The sequence below is a fragment of the Centroberyx gerrardi genome, chromosome 14, assembly GCF_048128805.1.
Source record: "Centroberyx gerrardi isolate f3 chromosome 14, fCenGer3.hap1.cur.20231027, whole genome shotgun sequence".
NCBI classification, from domain to species: Eukaryota; Metazoa; Chordata; class Actinopteri; order Beryciformes; family Berycidae; genus Centroberyx; species Centroberyx gerrardi.
In genome coordinates, this window is record NC_136010.1 from 16,008,650 (window position 1) to 16,024,802 (window position 16,153).

The 16,153-nt window shown below is 46.2% G+C and overlaps 2 protein-coding genes across 6 annotated transcripts in view; both read left to right on the forward strand.

Moving 5' to 3' along the window:
- The window catches only part of tmcc1a (transmembrane and coiled-coil domain family 1a), a 54,500-nt gene that overhangs the window by 34,408 nt on the left and 3,939 nt on the right, over window positions 1-16,153 (forward strand). For 4 of the 5 annotated variants that reach the window (XM_071924545.2, XM_071924544.2, XM_071924547.2 and 1 more), the window contains 3 exons: window positions 55-746; window positions 2,497-2,632; window positions 3,764-6,285. In XM_071924545.2, the coding sequence (XP_071780646.1) occupies window positions 55-746; window positions 2,497-2,632; window positions 3,764-4,078 (1,143 nt within the window). In that variant the 3' untranslated portion in view covers window positions 4,079-6,285. Of the gene's footprint in view, window positions 1-54; window positions 747-2,496; window positions 2,633-3,763; window positions 6,286-16,153 lie in introns of those variants that run through there. The other variant, XR_011785504.2, reaches the window with a different exon arrangement.
- plxnd1 (plexin D1) overlaps window positions 8,593-16,153 on the forward strand; it is a 56,193-nt gene continuing 48,632 nt past the window's right edge. Inside the window, exons 1-3 of the mRNA XM_071924543.2 lie at window positions 8,593-9,916; window positions 11,920-12,096; window positions 15,999-16,130. Of these exons, the coding sequence (XP_071780644.2) occupies window positions 8,705-9,916; window positions 11,920-12,096; window positions 15,999-16,130 (1,521 nt within the window). The 5' untranslated portion in view covers window positions 8,593-8,704. The remainder of the gene's footprint in view (window positions 9,917-11,919; window positions 12,097-15,998; window positions 16,131-16,153) is intronic.

The following is a 16,153-nucleotide window of genomic DNA, read 5'->3' on the forward strand; positions in this document are numbered from 1 at the left end:
ATGCAGTGCCTCCGTAATCCCTATGCTAATAAAAACCTGTTTTGCGACTGTCAGGTCTTTGAGAAGAAGAACCAGAAATCGGCCCAGACCATCCAGCAGCTGCAGAGGAAGCTGGACCACTACCACCGTAAGCTGCGTGAGGTGGAGCACAATGGCATCCCGCGCCAGCCCAAGGACGTTCTGCGGGACATGCAGCAGGGCCTGAAGGATGTTGGAGCCAAAGTCACAGGCTTCAGCGAGGGCGTGGTGGACAGCGTCAAGGGGGGCTTCTCCAGCTTCTCCCAGGCCACCCACTCCGCCGCTGGGGCCGTCGTCTCCAAACCGCGGGAGATCGCCTCGCTGATCCGCAACAAATTCGGCAGCGCTGACAACATCCCCTCCCTGAAAGACTCTTTGGATGACCCCTCAGTGGAAGAAGGGGTGACGGGGGCTGGAGGACGTTCGCTGGGCAGCGCTGGGCATCACCTCCAGTCCAGTCCCAAGTATGGGAGCGAGGATGACTGCTCTAGTGCTACATCAGGCTCAGCGGGGGCCAACAGCACCACAGGGGCTCCAGGCGGTCCCCCCAGCTCCAAGGGCAACACCCTGGAGAGGAGCCAGAGCTCCAGCTTGGACATGCTGCTACACGAGGTGCAGGACCTGAGGGAGGGCCAGACACGGCTGGAGGAAAGCCTGGAGGGCTTGAAGAGCCACTATCAGAGAGACTACACTGTTATTATGCAGGCTCTGCAGGAGGAACGCTTCAGGTACACATCTATTAGAGAAAGTTTGAAAGAGAATATGTGAGAGAGAGTGTCTGTGTGAGAGGCAGAGCGCCTTAAAGTTTGTCATACCATCCAAAAGCTTAACCAGTTAAGCATAAGAAATCCCCTAAAAGTCAACCTATCAGGAAGAAGCACTATATTTGGAAGCATACTCCTGAGCAAGCTCTGCCCATTTATATTGCTGTGTTATCTGGTAGCATGTCATCGAGGCAACACTCGCCCTGCATGTGGGCTGAAGAGGACTTTTATCAATGCTAGCATACTGTACTGTAGATAAAGACAAACCTTGACCCCGCTCTCATCTGAATGCACATCTGAACTAGCACAGGTGTGCTAGTTTCCACTTATTCTCAAAGCATTTGTACCATTGTCGCATGCATTATGTACAACTGCATAGGCCGTCCTATTATTTTCTGTTTATCTGTCAAAAAAACAGGACTGTTGTCATTACCTTGCCCAACAAGGTGCTTTAACATTTAAAGTGTATACTGAACTCTGTCACTAGCCTCAGCACTGCATGTAATAGAACAATAGTTTTGTTGTTTTGAGGCAGCAGTTTATATTTAAAGTGAGCTCTCCATGAAGGGAGCAAGTGACAGAAGCACCTGCACAAACCACAAGTGTCCACTGAACACAAAGAGCTTCAGAGTTATTTCAGCCCCAGCTCCACACCTCTTGCACTCGCAGAGACGTCTGCTGCCTGCAGCTTTGTTTTTGTTTTGGTCTGACTGTGTGTGTGCTGGTGGGCATTTGGCCTGTGCCCTTTGAAAAAAAAAAACCATATTCACATTCCTCCTGAATGTCCCAATAAGGGGGTAGAAAGATTGAGAGGGGCAGTAATAGGAGGGGACAAAGGAAAGGGGGAGAGAGAAACATGAACATTTTTCTTCCTAAAATGTCCATCTGAGACCACGAGGTTCAGTGTTTGTCTTCTAAGCTCAAAATAATAGCAGCAGAAGGGCCACTAAGGAGCTCATTTCAGCACGCCCTCTGGGGATAATCATTCATAAAGCAATCATAGTTCTTCATAGCTCCTGTCTGTGTAAATGGAGCACTTCCTCAATGACTGAATCTGTACTGTCTGTGACCGAGAATGGCCTGTCCGAGCTTGCTGACTGTCTCAGCCGTCTCATGACCAGAACAATTTCACTGAGCCATGTTGTTATTATAAACAAATATGAGGTCATATTCGAGTTTCTCTGCTCTCACTTTCTCTATTATGAGAAAATGTGATGAGAAGTTAAATATTATACTAGTATCATGCACTTAATTGCATATGCATGTGCAATCTCACACATCCCATCACACTTCATTGCATATATTGTTTTTAGTACCTACATGGCATATATTCTGCTTATTTTGATTCACCAGGAAAAGCAAATAAGCACACACACGCACATGCAGAAAAACAGTCTCCCGTCTGTTCTTGGCCTATATTACCCATCTAATTGTATGTGCTTGCCAAAACAAACAGCAGTAGCCTATAGATCCCTCTTCCTGCTGTTGAGTGTCTGCCATTGGCCAGTCTCATACTGCTGACTCTCTGTGATTGGCCGGTTTGATCAGCAGATGAGTAAGTGTGTCCTAATCTCTTCAGGGCGAGTCACCAGTCCAGTCAGGTGCCATTTGGCCAAACAGCTTCAGTCTGCTTCTACTAATGCCTGCGTGTGGTTCTTTGTCTAAGCTAATCATGCCTGAGACTCACGTGTGTTTTTTCTGCGTGTGTGTTCAGGTGTGAACGTCTGGAGGAGCAGCTAAATGACCTGACTGAACTTCACCAGAATGAGATCCTGAACCTGAAACAGGAGCTGGCCAGCATGGAGGAGAAGATCGCCTACCAGTCCTATGAGAGAGCGAGGGACATCCAGGTCTGTCTGGAACTGCTAACGTCCACAAGCACACAGTCCATACTGGGAATACATTAATATAGTGAATTGCTTTAAAATTCAGTTGTGTTAAATCGATTTTCTCATTTTCTAATTATACATAAAATTGACAGTGTATTTCAGAAATGTAGTTTCGGTCACAAAACCAAACCTGCCATAGTTTCCAAACATAAACATACTTCATTACTTTCTTGAGAGGTGTGGCAAGGTGGCTCTTGGATGATAAGGAATTTGAGAGGATAAAGCAAACTATTTACACAAAGTTCTGGTCCTCAGTTGTGATTGGTTGAGTCACGTTCAAGTCTATTCAAGACCTGATAAACGCACACCTGTGACTGCATAACAGTTCATATTAATATGTTAATGCACTAACTAAAATTCATACTGGTAGTTATGTGTTGCTTAGCAACCACTTTGTTTTGCTACTGCTCAGAGAGAATATTGCTTTGCAGATTATTATTAACAGTATTAATACTAGTTGATTAAAAATTAAAAGTTGTTGTTGAACATTTAAGTTTTTTCTTTTCAATACGATGATGTGTTGCCACCACTTTATAGAAGCAATAAGCCACTCAGCGCAGTGTTGTATAGTGATTTTATAACCCAAGAGGTCTAATGGGAGCACAGACTCTCTGGCTTATTGCTTTATTAAAGCTAATGTGCACTGTTCAGACTACACCTCATAGCCTCATGGTATTCATCTGAGTTAAACCGAAAGTTCTGCATGAGGGACGCACACAGCCTCTTGACCGTTAAAGGTATTATGTCATTGTGCCTGTTGACACTGTAAACAGGGGAAGATGAGACAGAGAATCCAGTCTGTCCATCTGTATCTGTGCATATTGTAAACAATAACATTTCCTTGTTTATTACTCACATTACTCTTGTCCTGTCCTGTTCTCTATGAGGGGCTAGGTGTGAGTATGTGTACCTGTTTTAAGCCTCAAGTTGCCACTTTACTGCATTTCTCTTCCCTGGCAGCAGGGGGTGGTAAAGGTCTATGAAATATCCAGTATATTATGGGCGTATTCCTTATGAATCAACATTTTTTATCTTTATGCTTGCATAAGGTAAATTTGCTGATTGATTTTGTATTGTGTGTTCCCTCTGCAGGAGGCCCTGGAGGCGTGTCAGACCAGGATCTCCAAGATGGAGCTGCAGCAGCAGCAGCAGCAGGTGGTCCAGTTGGAGGGGCTGGAAAATGCCACGGCCAGGACCCTCCTGGGGAAACTCATCAATGTGCTGCTGGCCCTTATGGCTGTCCTACTGGTCTTTGTCTCTACTGTGGCCAACTGTGTGGTTCCCCTGATGAAGACGCGCTCACGCTCCCTCTCCACCCTACTTCTCATCCTCCTCCTGGCCTTCCTGTGGAGGAACTGGGACGCGCTCTCGGGGTACACGCACCGAGCGCTGCAGCCCCCCAGATGACCGGCTTGAAGCGAACATGTTTTGTTTTGGTGACACTAGACGGTGTAACTACAGTTCCAGTCGTGTGCAGGAAGCCTGAAGAACGTAACTGCCAATACGATGGCTGTGTGGCTGGGCGCTGAAAATGTGTCCAGTCGGCTGAGCACAATGGGACAGGATTTGGAATCAAGATAGTGAGAGAGGAAGAGCTGGAGGAAAGTTGAGGACACTCATGACTTTCATTTAGGAAAGAAGAGACTCTGTTTACATTTTGGACATGAACTATACTGTTGTTATCCCTCACAGAATGCAGCGTCATACTGTTTTTACCTTTAGAGTTTAATCAAGTATATTGTTATTATTTCTAATAATATGATTTTATTTTCAGCATTATTTTATTCAGTACCATGTAGCATTATGCTCCTCTCACTCTGCACGAAGAGGAGTTTAGTCAGGAAACTGGTTTGCTGATTCACCTCAAAGGTCCAGTCCATTTGTAGAGACATGCAAATGTGATAATGTGATTGATTGCTTTTAGGAAAAGAACTCTTACCTAGCTGTGATTGGTAGACTTGAACCATGGCTGAAAACGTTCCTGGGAGTTGTTCCTCTCCTGCTGTGATGAAATTTGATGACACAGAACCTTTTCTCAAATTGAGGAAATCGCTCTGCGTTTCCTCAGAAACGAAGGACTGACCATGACGTTGAGTGTCATGATGACTAGAGACTCCTTGTGCTTCCCTTACTGGTTCTACTAGAAAAGATCACGTCTTTTTTACTTATTTTCTTTTTTTTAAAGTAAAACGAGAGAATAAACTGTGTTAAGTAGGGGAGGTAATAGTGAATCATAAGAACTGAAAGCGAATGGGGCCAGCTTTAGAAGGAAAAGCTGTGATGGACCACTCACCATAGCACCACCGCATACACACAGAGAACTGCTCATCATTCTCAAGCAATGAATCTGCCATATTTTGCAACATGCGTACAATCCTGCATGTTTTCATCAAGAATAGCTGAAACAGACAGAAACTGGTTTTGCTTTTTAAAAGCAATGACAAAGGCCATTGTACAGGTAAAATGAAGTTGCCAGGATACTTGCCTCGACCCCGCCATATTTGATCCGATCAGGTTAGGAAAGAGAGACCACTGGTGCTTCTCCAGCTCAATCTCAGTTGGAACGGGAATGCTGCTGCTTCATATCTACAGTGCAAGTCGTCTCCACTGCCATGCCAGTCAAATGCACACTGCCTGTATGTGATATTGTGCTACTCATCAGACACTCTCCCTGCGTATTCAGTATGTGGCCGTCCTGCGTTTTCTGCAAGTACACTACTCTATGGTGTAATCACCCAGTGCCAAACCTTAGTCTACCCAGGGATGCCTGAGCGCCCAGAGGGTCCAAGCTGAGTGAATGAGCTGAGAATGGGGAGATGGCTCAGCAAGTCTCGCTTCTATTCAGATAATGTCATGAATGTGTCTGCCTGGATGTCACGGATTTATCTTTTTTTGGGAGACATCATTTTTGCAAGGGAAAATCTGTCACAGAATTCACAGCCTGAAAATGAACTTGACTCAAAATCTTCAGATGTGTGTTTCTCAGCCTTGCTTCCTTGAGTAAAGTTCCTTGGCTCAGCGTCCGGTCTATCTTATCCTCGCACTCGTCTGGTCAAGGACGTGACGAGATGACCCGGCACATAGGTCGTCCACCCTGCATTTCATGCTGAGGAGCTGATTTCATGATAACCGATAGTGAGATCATTTGAACTGAACTGTACAGCTGCACTTTAGCACACTGCTAGATAATATATCGGAGGTCTGGACGAGGCTTGAGAAACCTTTTGATAAAAGACTTCAGAGGTTGTCACTCTTGAAACATTAGTCCTCTTTGGGAGATGAGGCACCGGCTCAGGTCAGGATCGTTGTCATCTCTGCCTAAATGATTGACAATAAAATCCATGGTGATGAATTGAGTTCAATGCAACTCAAAATGTGGATAAATGTGATTCCTTTAGGGTTAAACATGCAATTTTAAACGGTGGATTTATTAATCCTTTTCAATCTTGCCATCAAGGGTGCAGCAGAGAAGTTGACACTGAGCTGACCTATGACCCCAGCTTGACCTTGCAGTGACTCCTGTGATGTAAGGTTGTGTGCTAAAAACCACTCCAGTGCCTTCTGATGTCCTTTTCTAAGTGTGGGATAAATAAAGTGCATTCCTGACTAACTCATGTGGCGTCCTTATTTCTTTTATGTGAAGTTTTAATAATGTGTGTGTGTGTGTGTGTGTGTGTGTGTGTGTGTGTGTGTGTGTGTGTGTGTGTGTGTGAAGGTGTGGGGGGGCTGTTTGTAGATGCATGCTTCCTTTTACATTCACATATGGATATTAATGACTCCAGCATGGACCGAGCGCACACATAGGCCTATTTTCTGGTTCAAATCACCTCTTCTGAAGTTTCACCATGTAACCACTAGATGGAGATCTTTTGCCTTGTCTGTCCTCACTGATGCATCCCGTGGCTGTGAGCGGTTATATGGGGCATGTGTTACTGTCAGTGTGTGTGAATGTGGACGGGTCCGTTATAAAGGAAGTGGGTGTCTGAGCACAAGGAGGTGTCACTCCTTATCAGGAAGGAAACAGGTTGGGTGGAAAGCCCCTTTAACCACGGCCTTACAGCCAAAACTCCACGGACAATGTTTTCATTACAAACACAGGAGAGTCCGAGTCCCACTAGTTTAGATTCTACAACTCTCTCTCTCTCTCTCTCTCTCTCTCTCTCTCTCTCTCTCTCTCTCTCTCTCTCACTCACTCACTCACTCACTCACTCACTCACTCACACACACACACACACACACACACACACACACACACACAAACACACACACACACACACACAGCTTAGTTCCGTTGGTTGTCATGTATGATTGAGCGTAACCAAACCACAGCACTCAGTCACACCTTGCCAGTGATATCTGATGCTGGACAGCCCTGACCCATGCTGGACCTTATCCCTCCCCTACCTCACACACACATCCCCCCAACGGCCTACAGAGACATTAGGACACACACACACACACACACACACACACACACACGCACACAGGAGCCTGTTGGAGGGTCAGTCACAGCGGTGTGCAGTGTGTGTGTGGGGGTCATTATGTTGTGCTTTATCAGGGCACTTTCCTGCTCTTCTACACGGCCAGATTTGATGCGCATGGCTGTGCGCCAATCTAAACACGGGGCGCACTTATCAGTCCAGCTAACAGCGGCAAGTGGTGATGGGGGAGCCGAGAGGAGAGAGAGTTTGTCCCCAGAGGAGCCGACAGTAAATAGGCACAAGTGATTGCGCGCGATTTAGCATCAGCTTTATTGCATGTATTCAGAGAGATAACACTTCTCAATCTGTCTCGCCTGTAAGCAGATTTATGCAGCCATCCACAGTGTCTGACACGTTTGGTGTTGTTTCCTTACTAGATACCATTCGTTTCTATTCAGAGATGTGAGCATAGCCTACTCCTTCCAGAGACAGAATTTCTAACCATATTCGTGCATTTCTGAGAGGGGCGCATGTGTTGCGCTTGAATATTTATGAGGTAAAGCGCGCAAAATCTCTGCTGGATAAATGTGAATGTCAAAAACCGGAAAGGTGTGCTGTTGTGCCCATCTGGTAGCACTTTCACGGTGCTTACCGTGCCGTATGTGCCCAAAACGGAACCCTCCGGATCTGCAGAACTAATCTGAGAGCCAAGGGACCGGGGAGCACAGGAGGTGGGAGGATGACCTGTCATTAACCCTGAGATGAGCGGAACCACGCCGGGCGGAGATTCATCAAGTGCCGTATAGAGAAAGAATAGATGGATATGGCAAGGTATGGGCAGCTGCCATACCTTAGTCGAAACGCGTCCATATTTGATCTTGTAGATAGATTAGATTAAGATGCACTTGCAATAAATCTAGTAGGAAACTACATGTAAACAAATCACATCGGGGGATGATTCAGGACCAATGTCCCCTCTAAGCTGTGCGAATTTGGTGGCCTACGTCTAATAATTTATCATATTGACCAAATCATAATAACTTGTCAGTCAGTAATTTCTCCACCAGATAATTTATTTTTGATGGATGATATTAGAGGCAGGGACTTGACGCCCCTTTAGAAGCTATTACATTTACTTTCAATGCACTTTGTATTGTGTGTATTGATGGTAGTGTTGTTTATAAACGTACTTCTTGGATAAGCCAGACAAAACATGACTCAAAAGACTTGCATGTTTTATCACCAAGTTGCGTGGCCATGAAGATGTCCAGAAATTGCGCACCACCAAACCTCAATCAACTTTAACGAATCAGGGATTTTTAGTAGTAGTCTGTTTGTAGATCTGTAAAATGGCAATAAGTTATGGTAGCCTAGTATAATGTATAATTGGGGAGCGGGGCTGGTGAGCTGCAGAGTGGGCAGAGAGGGAGAGGGGCAGGGGAGGCAGCCTGAAAAGGAAGCACGACTCGCTTATCGCGTCATTCTGGGTTTAGGCGTTGAGCAGGAAACAGCCTTTCCTCTCGGATTGTCGCAGTAGGAACAAACACACAATTTTGTCTTTACTCAATGCACCCCTCGGCACAGAACACGCGGAAGCCGGTCAGAAGGAAAAATGCCTCCTTCGATAGAGATAGCTGTTCTGCTCCTCGGCGTCTTGGCTTTGGAGACGCGCCGGAGTGCCAGCGCGCTGCAGATCCAACAGGCGTTCGCGTCTCCAAATCAGACCAATAACTTCGTGGTCGATCAGGTCTCCAGAAAGGTCTACCTGGCCACCGTCAACACAGTCTACCAGCTGAACGGGACCTTGAGCATCGAGGTGGAGAAGAGGACCGGACCGGTGGAAGACAACCTGTTGTGCCATGCGCCTCAGCTGCCCCAGGCTCCGTGCGAGCATCCCAAATCCCTCACTGACAACTATAATAAACTCCTGGAGCTGGACCGGGAGCAGGGGGTCGTGGTGGTGTGTGGCTCCGTGTACCAAGGCTTCTGCGAGCTCAGGAAGATGGAGAATATTTCGGAGATAGCGGTGGAGTTCCCACCACAGGGCGAGAAGACTGTGTTCCCCAGCATGCTCAATATTGCTGCCAATCACCCCAACGCATCCACCGTCGGGCTCATCTTCAGGAGCCACGGGGGCAACACCCGGCTTCTTGTCGGGGCGACTTACACGGGCGCCGGTACCCCGTTTTTCCCCAAGAACCACAGCAAAGAGGACCTGCGCTTTGAGAACACTCCGGAGATCGCCATCCGCTCTCTGAACATCAAGGATCTATCCCGACTTTTCACATATGACATCAACCCCTCAGAGGATAATGTGTTCAAGATCAAACAAGAGGTCAAAACGAAAAATAAGCTGAACTTCGTCCACGCGTTCATACAGAAGACTTACTCCTACATTGCCATCAACAACGACGCAAAAATGGGCCACAAGGAGAGCCAGCCGAACAGCATCCTCGCCAGGATATGCCTGGATAACGAGACCCCCCGAAAATCCACCTCGGGCCCGGAGAGCAGGAAGCTCACCGAGTCCTACATCCAGATGCCTCTTCAGTGTGGATTTAACGGGAACATTTACAACCGGCTGCTGTCCGTTTACCCCGCGGAGATCCCCACGGACGAAGGGAAGACGGAGTCCTACCTGTTTGGAGTGTTTTCCAAGGCGGACAGAAAGTCCGCTCTGTGCGCCTTCAGGTTTTGGGACATCGAGGAGGAGATCCGGCAGGGCCGCAGGAACTGCTCCAACTCCCCCAGCAGCGACGTGCAGGTGCTGGACAGCGTCATCCAGGGCTCCGGGGCGGCCTGCGTTCAGAAGGGAAATCTGGTGGTAAGGGCTAATACTGATCCTTATTAGATCTCATGTTATTCAGATAGCATAGAATACAAATGAAACACAATTAGCAAGTTAATTATCTTCGTTGTATTTGATTTGATTTCCTTTCATTTAATTATGATTAGGCTTGTTAGGAGAACTTTTTTTTTACCCATACACCTATACTGTACAAATAATTATCTTAACAAGTCATAAGTTTCATATTCAGTTTTAAAGTCTTATATGATTAATAAAATATAATATATAATATAAAAACAGTGGCGTGAGACAGTTCCACTTATTTCCAAAGCAGTTTCACTTGTTTCAGGAAATTTCTAGAAACTGTTAATATTTTGAAACAAGGCAGATCGCCCTCAGTCCACTAAAAACAAGTGAAATCATCTAACCGCACTCTGGCAGATCATTTCACGTCTTTTAACAGAAATAAGATTTTATGAATTAGTAAGTGGATATTTTTTGCAGTGTAAGCGGCCTGGCTGGGTATGATGAAAGTGGAGTGCAAAAAGTCCGCGCTACTCATTTTAGGTTTATGAAACCTGCAGGCCGTAAAGTGTTCAACGTCGATGAGAAAATACTGGCTGACTGAAATGAAAAACCGCGCTCATGACTGCTGTATCTGACAGTTCCCGGAAGAAATAATCCTCTTTAGCCTCGCGGCTCATGATTTAGAGAAGGAATCTCCCATGTCACGAGTCGAGGTCATGATAGCTGGAAAGATGCTGCAGAGCCACACGGGGGGTTATGGGAAGGATGAGACTCCACTCATATCCAGAAGCTCCTTATCTCCAATCAAATCTGAAGATGGAGAAGGGTCAATAGTTTCCTTTCTTCTTCAATAAAATGTCAAACAACATATTTCTTTATCAGAGATTTTTGTTTATTATGCGTTGCTAACTATAACTCAACCACAAATTTAGGATGAATAAATAGATTTGTCATGAGCACATGGTCAGACATGAAACAAAAGTCTATCATGGCAATAAAATGAAGTTAAGCACGCAGTTTCGACTACCAGACCAAATTTTTGCCCTTGCGGAAACTTTGGCGTTGCACGCAATGTGTTGCCCCGAGGTTCTTCCTCCATATTGATGGTGCCTGATAATAAAGACACAGACTTGCGCAGTTACAAAGGAATGCTGTGAAATTCCAGCCTTTCACTGTGGTGGGCTTGACTGACAGAGCGGAGGTCGAGGGAGGGCGTCCCGGGACCGCTGTGCTGTCAGGTCACAAAGTTGCCCTCCTCCCCGGGACTGTCTTGTCTCCCGTGACCAGTTCTCTGAATACTAGCTCAATTGGCCCGTAGGCCTTCCTCTGATAGACACCCGCTTACAGTTTGAAGTGGTTGTGTGTGTTTTTTTGTTTTTTTTGTTGCTGGAATCCAACCTACATATCCCTCACAGAAGAAAGCAAGCCTTTCTTTAGTTTGGCCTTTAGTTTACTGTGACTGGTGAAATCCGATCTTTTTGTAGACCATGTGAAGGCCGGCACTGAGGGAACGCCAGACACAATTTATGATAAGAGAGAGGAGGCCAGGAGCAGAAGGGCCCGTGGGAAACGACTCTACAAATATCCACTGTGCTTAATTCCTTTTTGCCTCTGCGTGCTCTAAAATACTCTGAGAATTCCCTATAGGTGCTGGTGCTCATCCAAGCGTGGTACTAATGTTTTATCATTTCCCACCGAGGATTTGACAAAGGCAGAGACCTACGAGTGTTGGAGACCCTTGTAAAACCCTTTTCGAGTTTTCACTGAGATATGATAACAGCCATTGCCGTATTTATCCCATGTTATGCTTGTCCAGTGCGGTGGACTTAATGGTCTCCTAAAAAGTGATTTAGAAGAATGAACAGAACGGTTGGGATAATTACTACCAGCTTTCCCTTTCTTCATACCTTCTGTTTGTGCTCTGCTCTGTCCTGTTTCTAATCTGCGAAGTCAGTGTGCTTCACATGTGAAGGCTGATCGGAGTTGACTCTCTCATTTCGTCCGTGTCTTAGTTGCAGCCAGAGCAGCTGGACTGCGGCGCGGCCCACCTGCAGCACCCTCTGGCCCTACGGAGGCCCCTGAAGGCCACACCCCTCTTCGAATACCCCGGCCTCAGTTCGGTCGCTGTGGACGACGTGCACAACCACACCGTGGTCTTTCTGGGCACCAACAATGGGCGACTTCGTAAGGTGAGACACATACACACACAAGGACACTCACACAATGCAGACACACACACTCACGCAACACAGAAATTCTCTCACTATCAATACAGTACATACAGTGCTTGAACAATGCATGGTACTGTTGGAAAACTATGCATAACCTAAGGTCAAAATACAGTTACAGTACATAGTGGTCACCACTGAATGGATTTACTCTTCTCAATGTGACAGAGCCCTTAAGCGAGGAAAAGCTATAACACTGACAGAGTTTGTGTTGCTCTGATGTGGCTGCTGAGTCTTTCAATAAACCAAACCTGGGCTCTTGATGAAAAACTTTCGGCCTGGTGAACAAGCTGGAATGTCTGCTTTCATCTTGTCAATTCTCAGCAAGGGACCCGGTGTTCATGCCGTCACCGCCCAACCCCCTCACTCTATTCATCCATGACCCATCCTGGCCCATTAGAGGTCCACTAAGTAGTCCTAATCATGTGCACTAATGTTTATCAGACCTGGCTATTGTCTGAGAGATCACCACAGAGCTGGTTTAACAAGATCAGTTGACGGCGCGTGACTCAGTCTTGCCGTGCGTTGGTGGTTGGAGTCGACGGTGTGCGACCTCAGCTTCGGAACATCTGCACAGGGTCCAGCTTATGAAAACCTCCAAGTCCAATTAACGGCATTCCTTAATTCTGTCTCAGCCACATTCCTAGTCACCCCTCGCTGAGCCTGCTAAGCAGCAGCCGGCCTGCCAGCGCCACAAGCTACTTCTCAGCTGTCTGGGGGAACAACATAAAACTGACTCTGAAAGCTTTCTGACCCTATTGTTTTGCATTAGACTGGTACCTTTTACAACATTAAAACCACTCCGCTCCAGGGTGTTTTGTTTTTTGGGCCTCCTAAAAGAGCTCCTTGTTTTCTCCTCCAGATGAGAGGACTGTTTTAGCCTGGGCTGAGCAGGCAGTAATTGGTTTTTGGATGGTTTATACCGGATGTGCAACATCGAGTTGGGATGGTGTAAGCAAATGTGTGTCTGAGTGTGTGTGTGTGTGTCTGTCCACTTGGTCTGTTTGCTTGATTGCACGTTTGACTGTTTTGTGTTTTTAGGTGTTTGACTGTGTCTTTAGGCCAGTGAGGGTGGTTTTGTGATTTCACGTGTTTACCCAAAAGACTGCATACCCTATAATTATGTGCTATATGTGTGTTCTCTCAGCTTGTGTGTCAACCTTGTGTTTGTGTGTCTTTATAAGTACTTATACAGGCACAGGGCACATAGTATTTTTGAGACCTTGGGCAGTATGGTTTGTGTGTTTATGTTTTACGTGTGTTTCATTGTGTGTATAGGTGTGTGTGTGTGTGTGTGTGTGTGTGTGTGTGCGTGTGTTCGTGTGTGTGTGCCCTGGGGGAAGAGCTGTTACAGAGGTTAATGGTGCTGTTAGTGTGTGTAATGTGATTCTGACTGTGAGTTTGGCTGAGGCTGAACACAGGGGAACAGCGGTTGAGATTAAGTTAGGCCTCTTTTACTGTCTTTAGGAGAGCCCCCAATGAAGTAATTTGTAATTACATGCATTTTTTAATGAAGTCTCTCCCTCCCTATTACAGCTGACTTCCATTTTCTGCCTCTCACAGTGTCCGCCTTTATCTCACTCGCTCTCTTCCAATTTTTCTCCCTCTGTCCGCCCACTCTTCTCAGTTCATCACTTATTGTCCCCTCTCTCCATTCCTCTCTCACACCGTCTCAAATAGAAAGGGCCCTTTGATTAATTTTGTAAACAAACAGACTTTATCTCCCTCTCTCTCTTATTCTGTCTCACTCCTGCGCCACCTCCCTCTGTTTCATTCTCTCTCTCTCTGTCCTTTACACACGCAGGTACACGCAGACACACACACACACACACACACACACACACACAGCGAAAGAGCGAACGGCAGCTGAGCACTCCTTGGTTGAATGGAGTCTTTCATGTGGAGGCAGACAGACAGAGAATAGAGAGTCAGAGCGACCTGCCAGTACAGCAGGTGTTTTGTTGGTTGACCTGGTGGTACACTGTGCCCTCGCTCTCCTTACTGCTCCTCTCTGCTCCTCTCAGCTCCTACTCCGTCCAGGTGTGTGGGCTGCTGTTTACTCACTCCTCACTGGGCCTCTCAGTGTGTCTCTGTGTGTGTGTGTGTGTGTGTGTGTGTGTTTGGCCTTTATTTGCCTGAGTGTGGGGTGAAGACATAGCACAGCTGCATTGTCTATAGAGACTGCAAGCCAAGGGAGCACGCTTGCTTCCTTGTTTTATGTGTGTGTGTGTGTGTGTGTGTGTGTGCGTGTGTGTGCGTGTGTTTGTGTGTGTGTGTTGTGTGTGTGTGTGGGTGGACGGTGTCAGGAAAGAGACAGTGTTATGTGGAGGTTGAGATAATGCCTCTCATCACAGGTGGTTTACTAAGCCTCTGTCAGCTCTGGTTGAACAGTAACCAGTGCCTCTCAGTGGGTGGTAATGAGTTTCTCTTGTGTGTGTGTGTGTGTGTGTGTGTGTGTGTGAGGCTGTTTGTGTGTTCAGCGGATGGAGAAGCGGTTCACCCTGTGCTTGTCACCAGACGCTGGTCAGTTTGCCAGTTCTTCAAGATGGCAGGATGTCTTCATTGAAGAGAAACCCCGACAAATCACAGAAATAAGACCTCTCACTGTCTGCGTGACAGGAAGTCTCAGTCAGCAGAGTTTGTTTTTCTATGCAGCACTATGTGTGTGTGTGTGTGTGTGTGTGTGTGTGTGTGTGCGCATGTTTGTGCGTACGTGAGAATATGTCACCCGTTTCATTATCTTGAGCTGTAGGAAAGCCTGTGTGGATAAATCACTGCTCGGCGGAACAAGATTAGGCACACTACTTGAATGAAAGGCCTCCTAAAATATGCTTGAGAATGTTGAATATATACGAAAGATATGAATATGAAGGCTGGAAACATTCATGACAAAAAATTTTACTTTTCCAAAACTGTGGCAGCTACTGTTTATACAGCTATTTCATAAATAATAGGAGTTTTGGGTTCATGTTATGTTCTTTTTCATGTGATCTGAGTCAGGTTAGGAATCTATTTATCTTGCTGAAGGACTTCAGTGTTCATTAATCAGTCGATGGCTGCAGTTGCCTCAAGGTTAGAGAAGTGTGTGTGACGTTAACCCCTTGTACCCTGACTTTACTTACCCTTAAATTTCCCCTTAAGCAGCTTCAAAGTTAGAAAAAAAAATTTTCCTAACTGTACAACAATGTCACGTCCATATTCTGTATCTGCTCGTTCCAACTCTTTCTTGAAGCTCTAGCTGCTTATATTGAATGAAATATTCAAATACAAGACGCCATGTTTTTATGGCTGCACCATTACATCAAATGGAAAAATTCTAGATGGTTGTGCATCATTTTCTACACATTTCCCTGTAATTCAGCATGACACGTTTGGTGTCTTTGGAAATCTTGTTATCTTGACTAGAATTTAAAATAAAGTTCTGTGGGTTTGAACAAAGCTTGGCCGTGCAACCTGCATTTGTAATGATGGAGCCAGTGGCGGGCCGGCAGGGAAGAAGAGGTTAAGGTTGCAGGTGTGAATCCCCTGGCCAGCTGAGAAGATCTGGGTGGAGGAAGCGAATACAAAACTCTCTCCCTTCCCTCAGCAGCTGCTGTTGAGGGGCCCTTGAGCAAATCACCTATTTTTTGCCTCTTCAGTGGCCAACAGAAGAAGACTGCGGTTGTCCTGGGCAGCTCCCAATGTTGGAAATGTTTAACTGTATGAATGTGACTTGAGTTGCGGAAAAGGATCATGCGTGTTCAGTCAACATTCCCTTGATAAACAAACATTGAAAAAATAAATTGTCTTCTACTGCACCATTCTGCAACTGTGCTCCACCCTGTATCCTCTGCTCTGTCTCATACTTGGTCTCCTCTCCGCAGCTGACCCTCCTGATGAACCTGACCTTGGCCAGTCACTGGTCACTGAAGCTGCCAGCCAGTGAATCAGTTCACCACATCATGACCTTCGACCCCAACGACAGGAACTTCCTTTATCTCATGACCTCTCACCATGTAAGAATCCCGCTGATGATCAT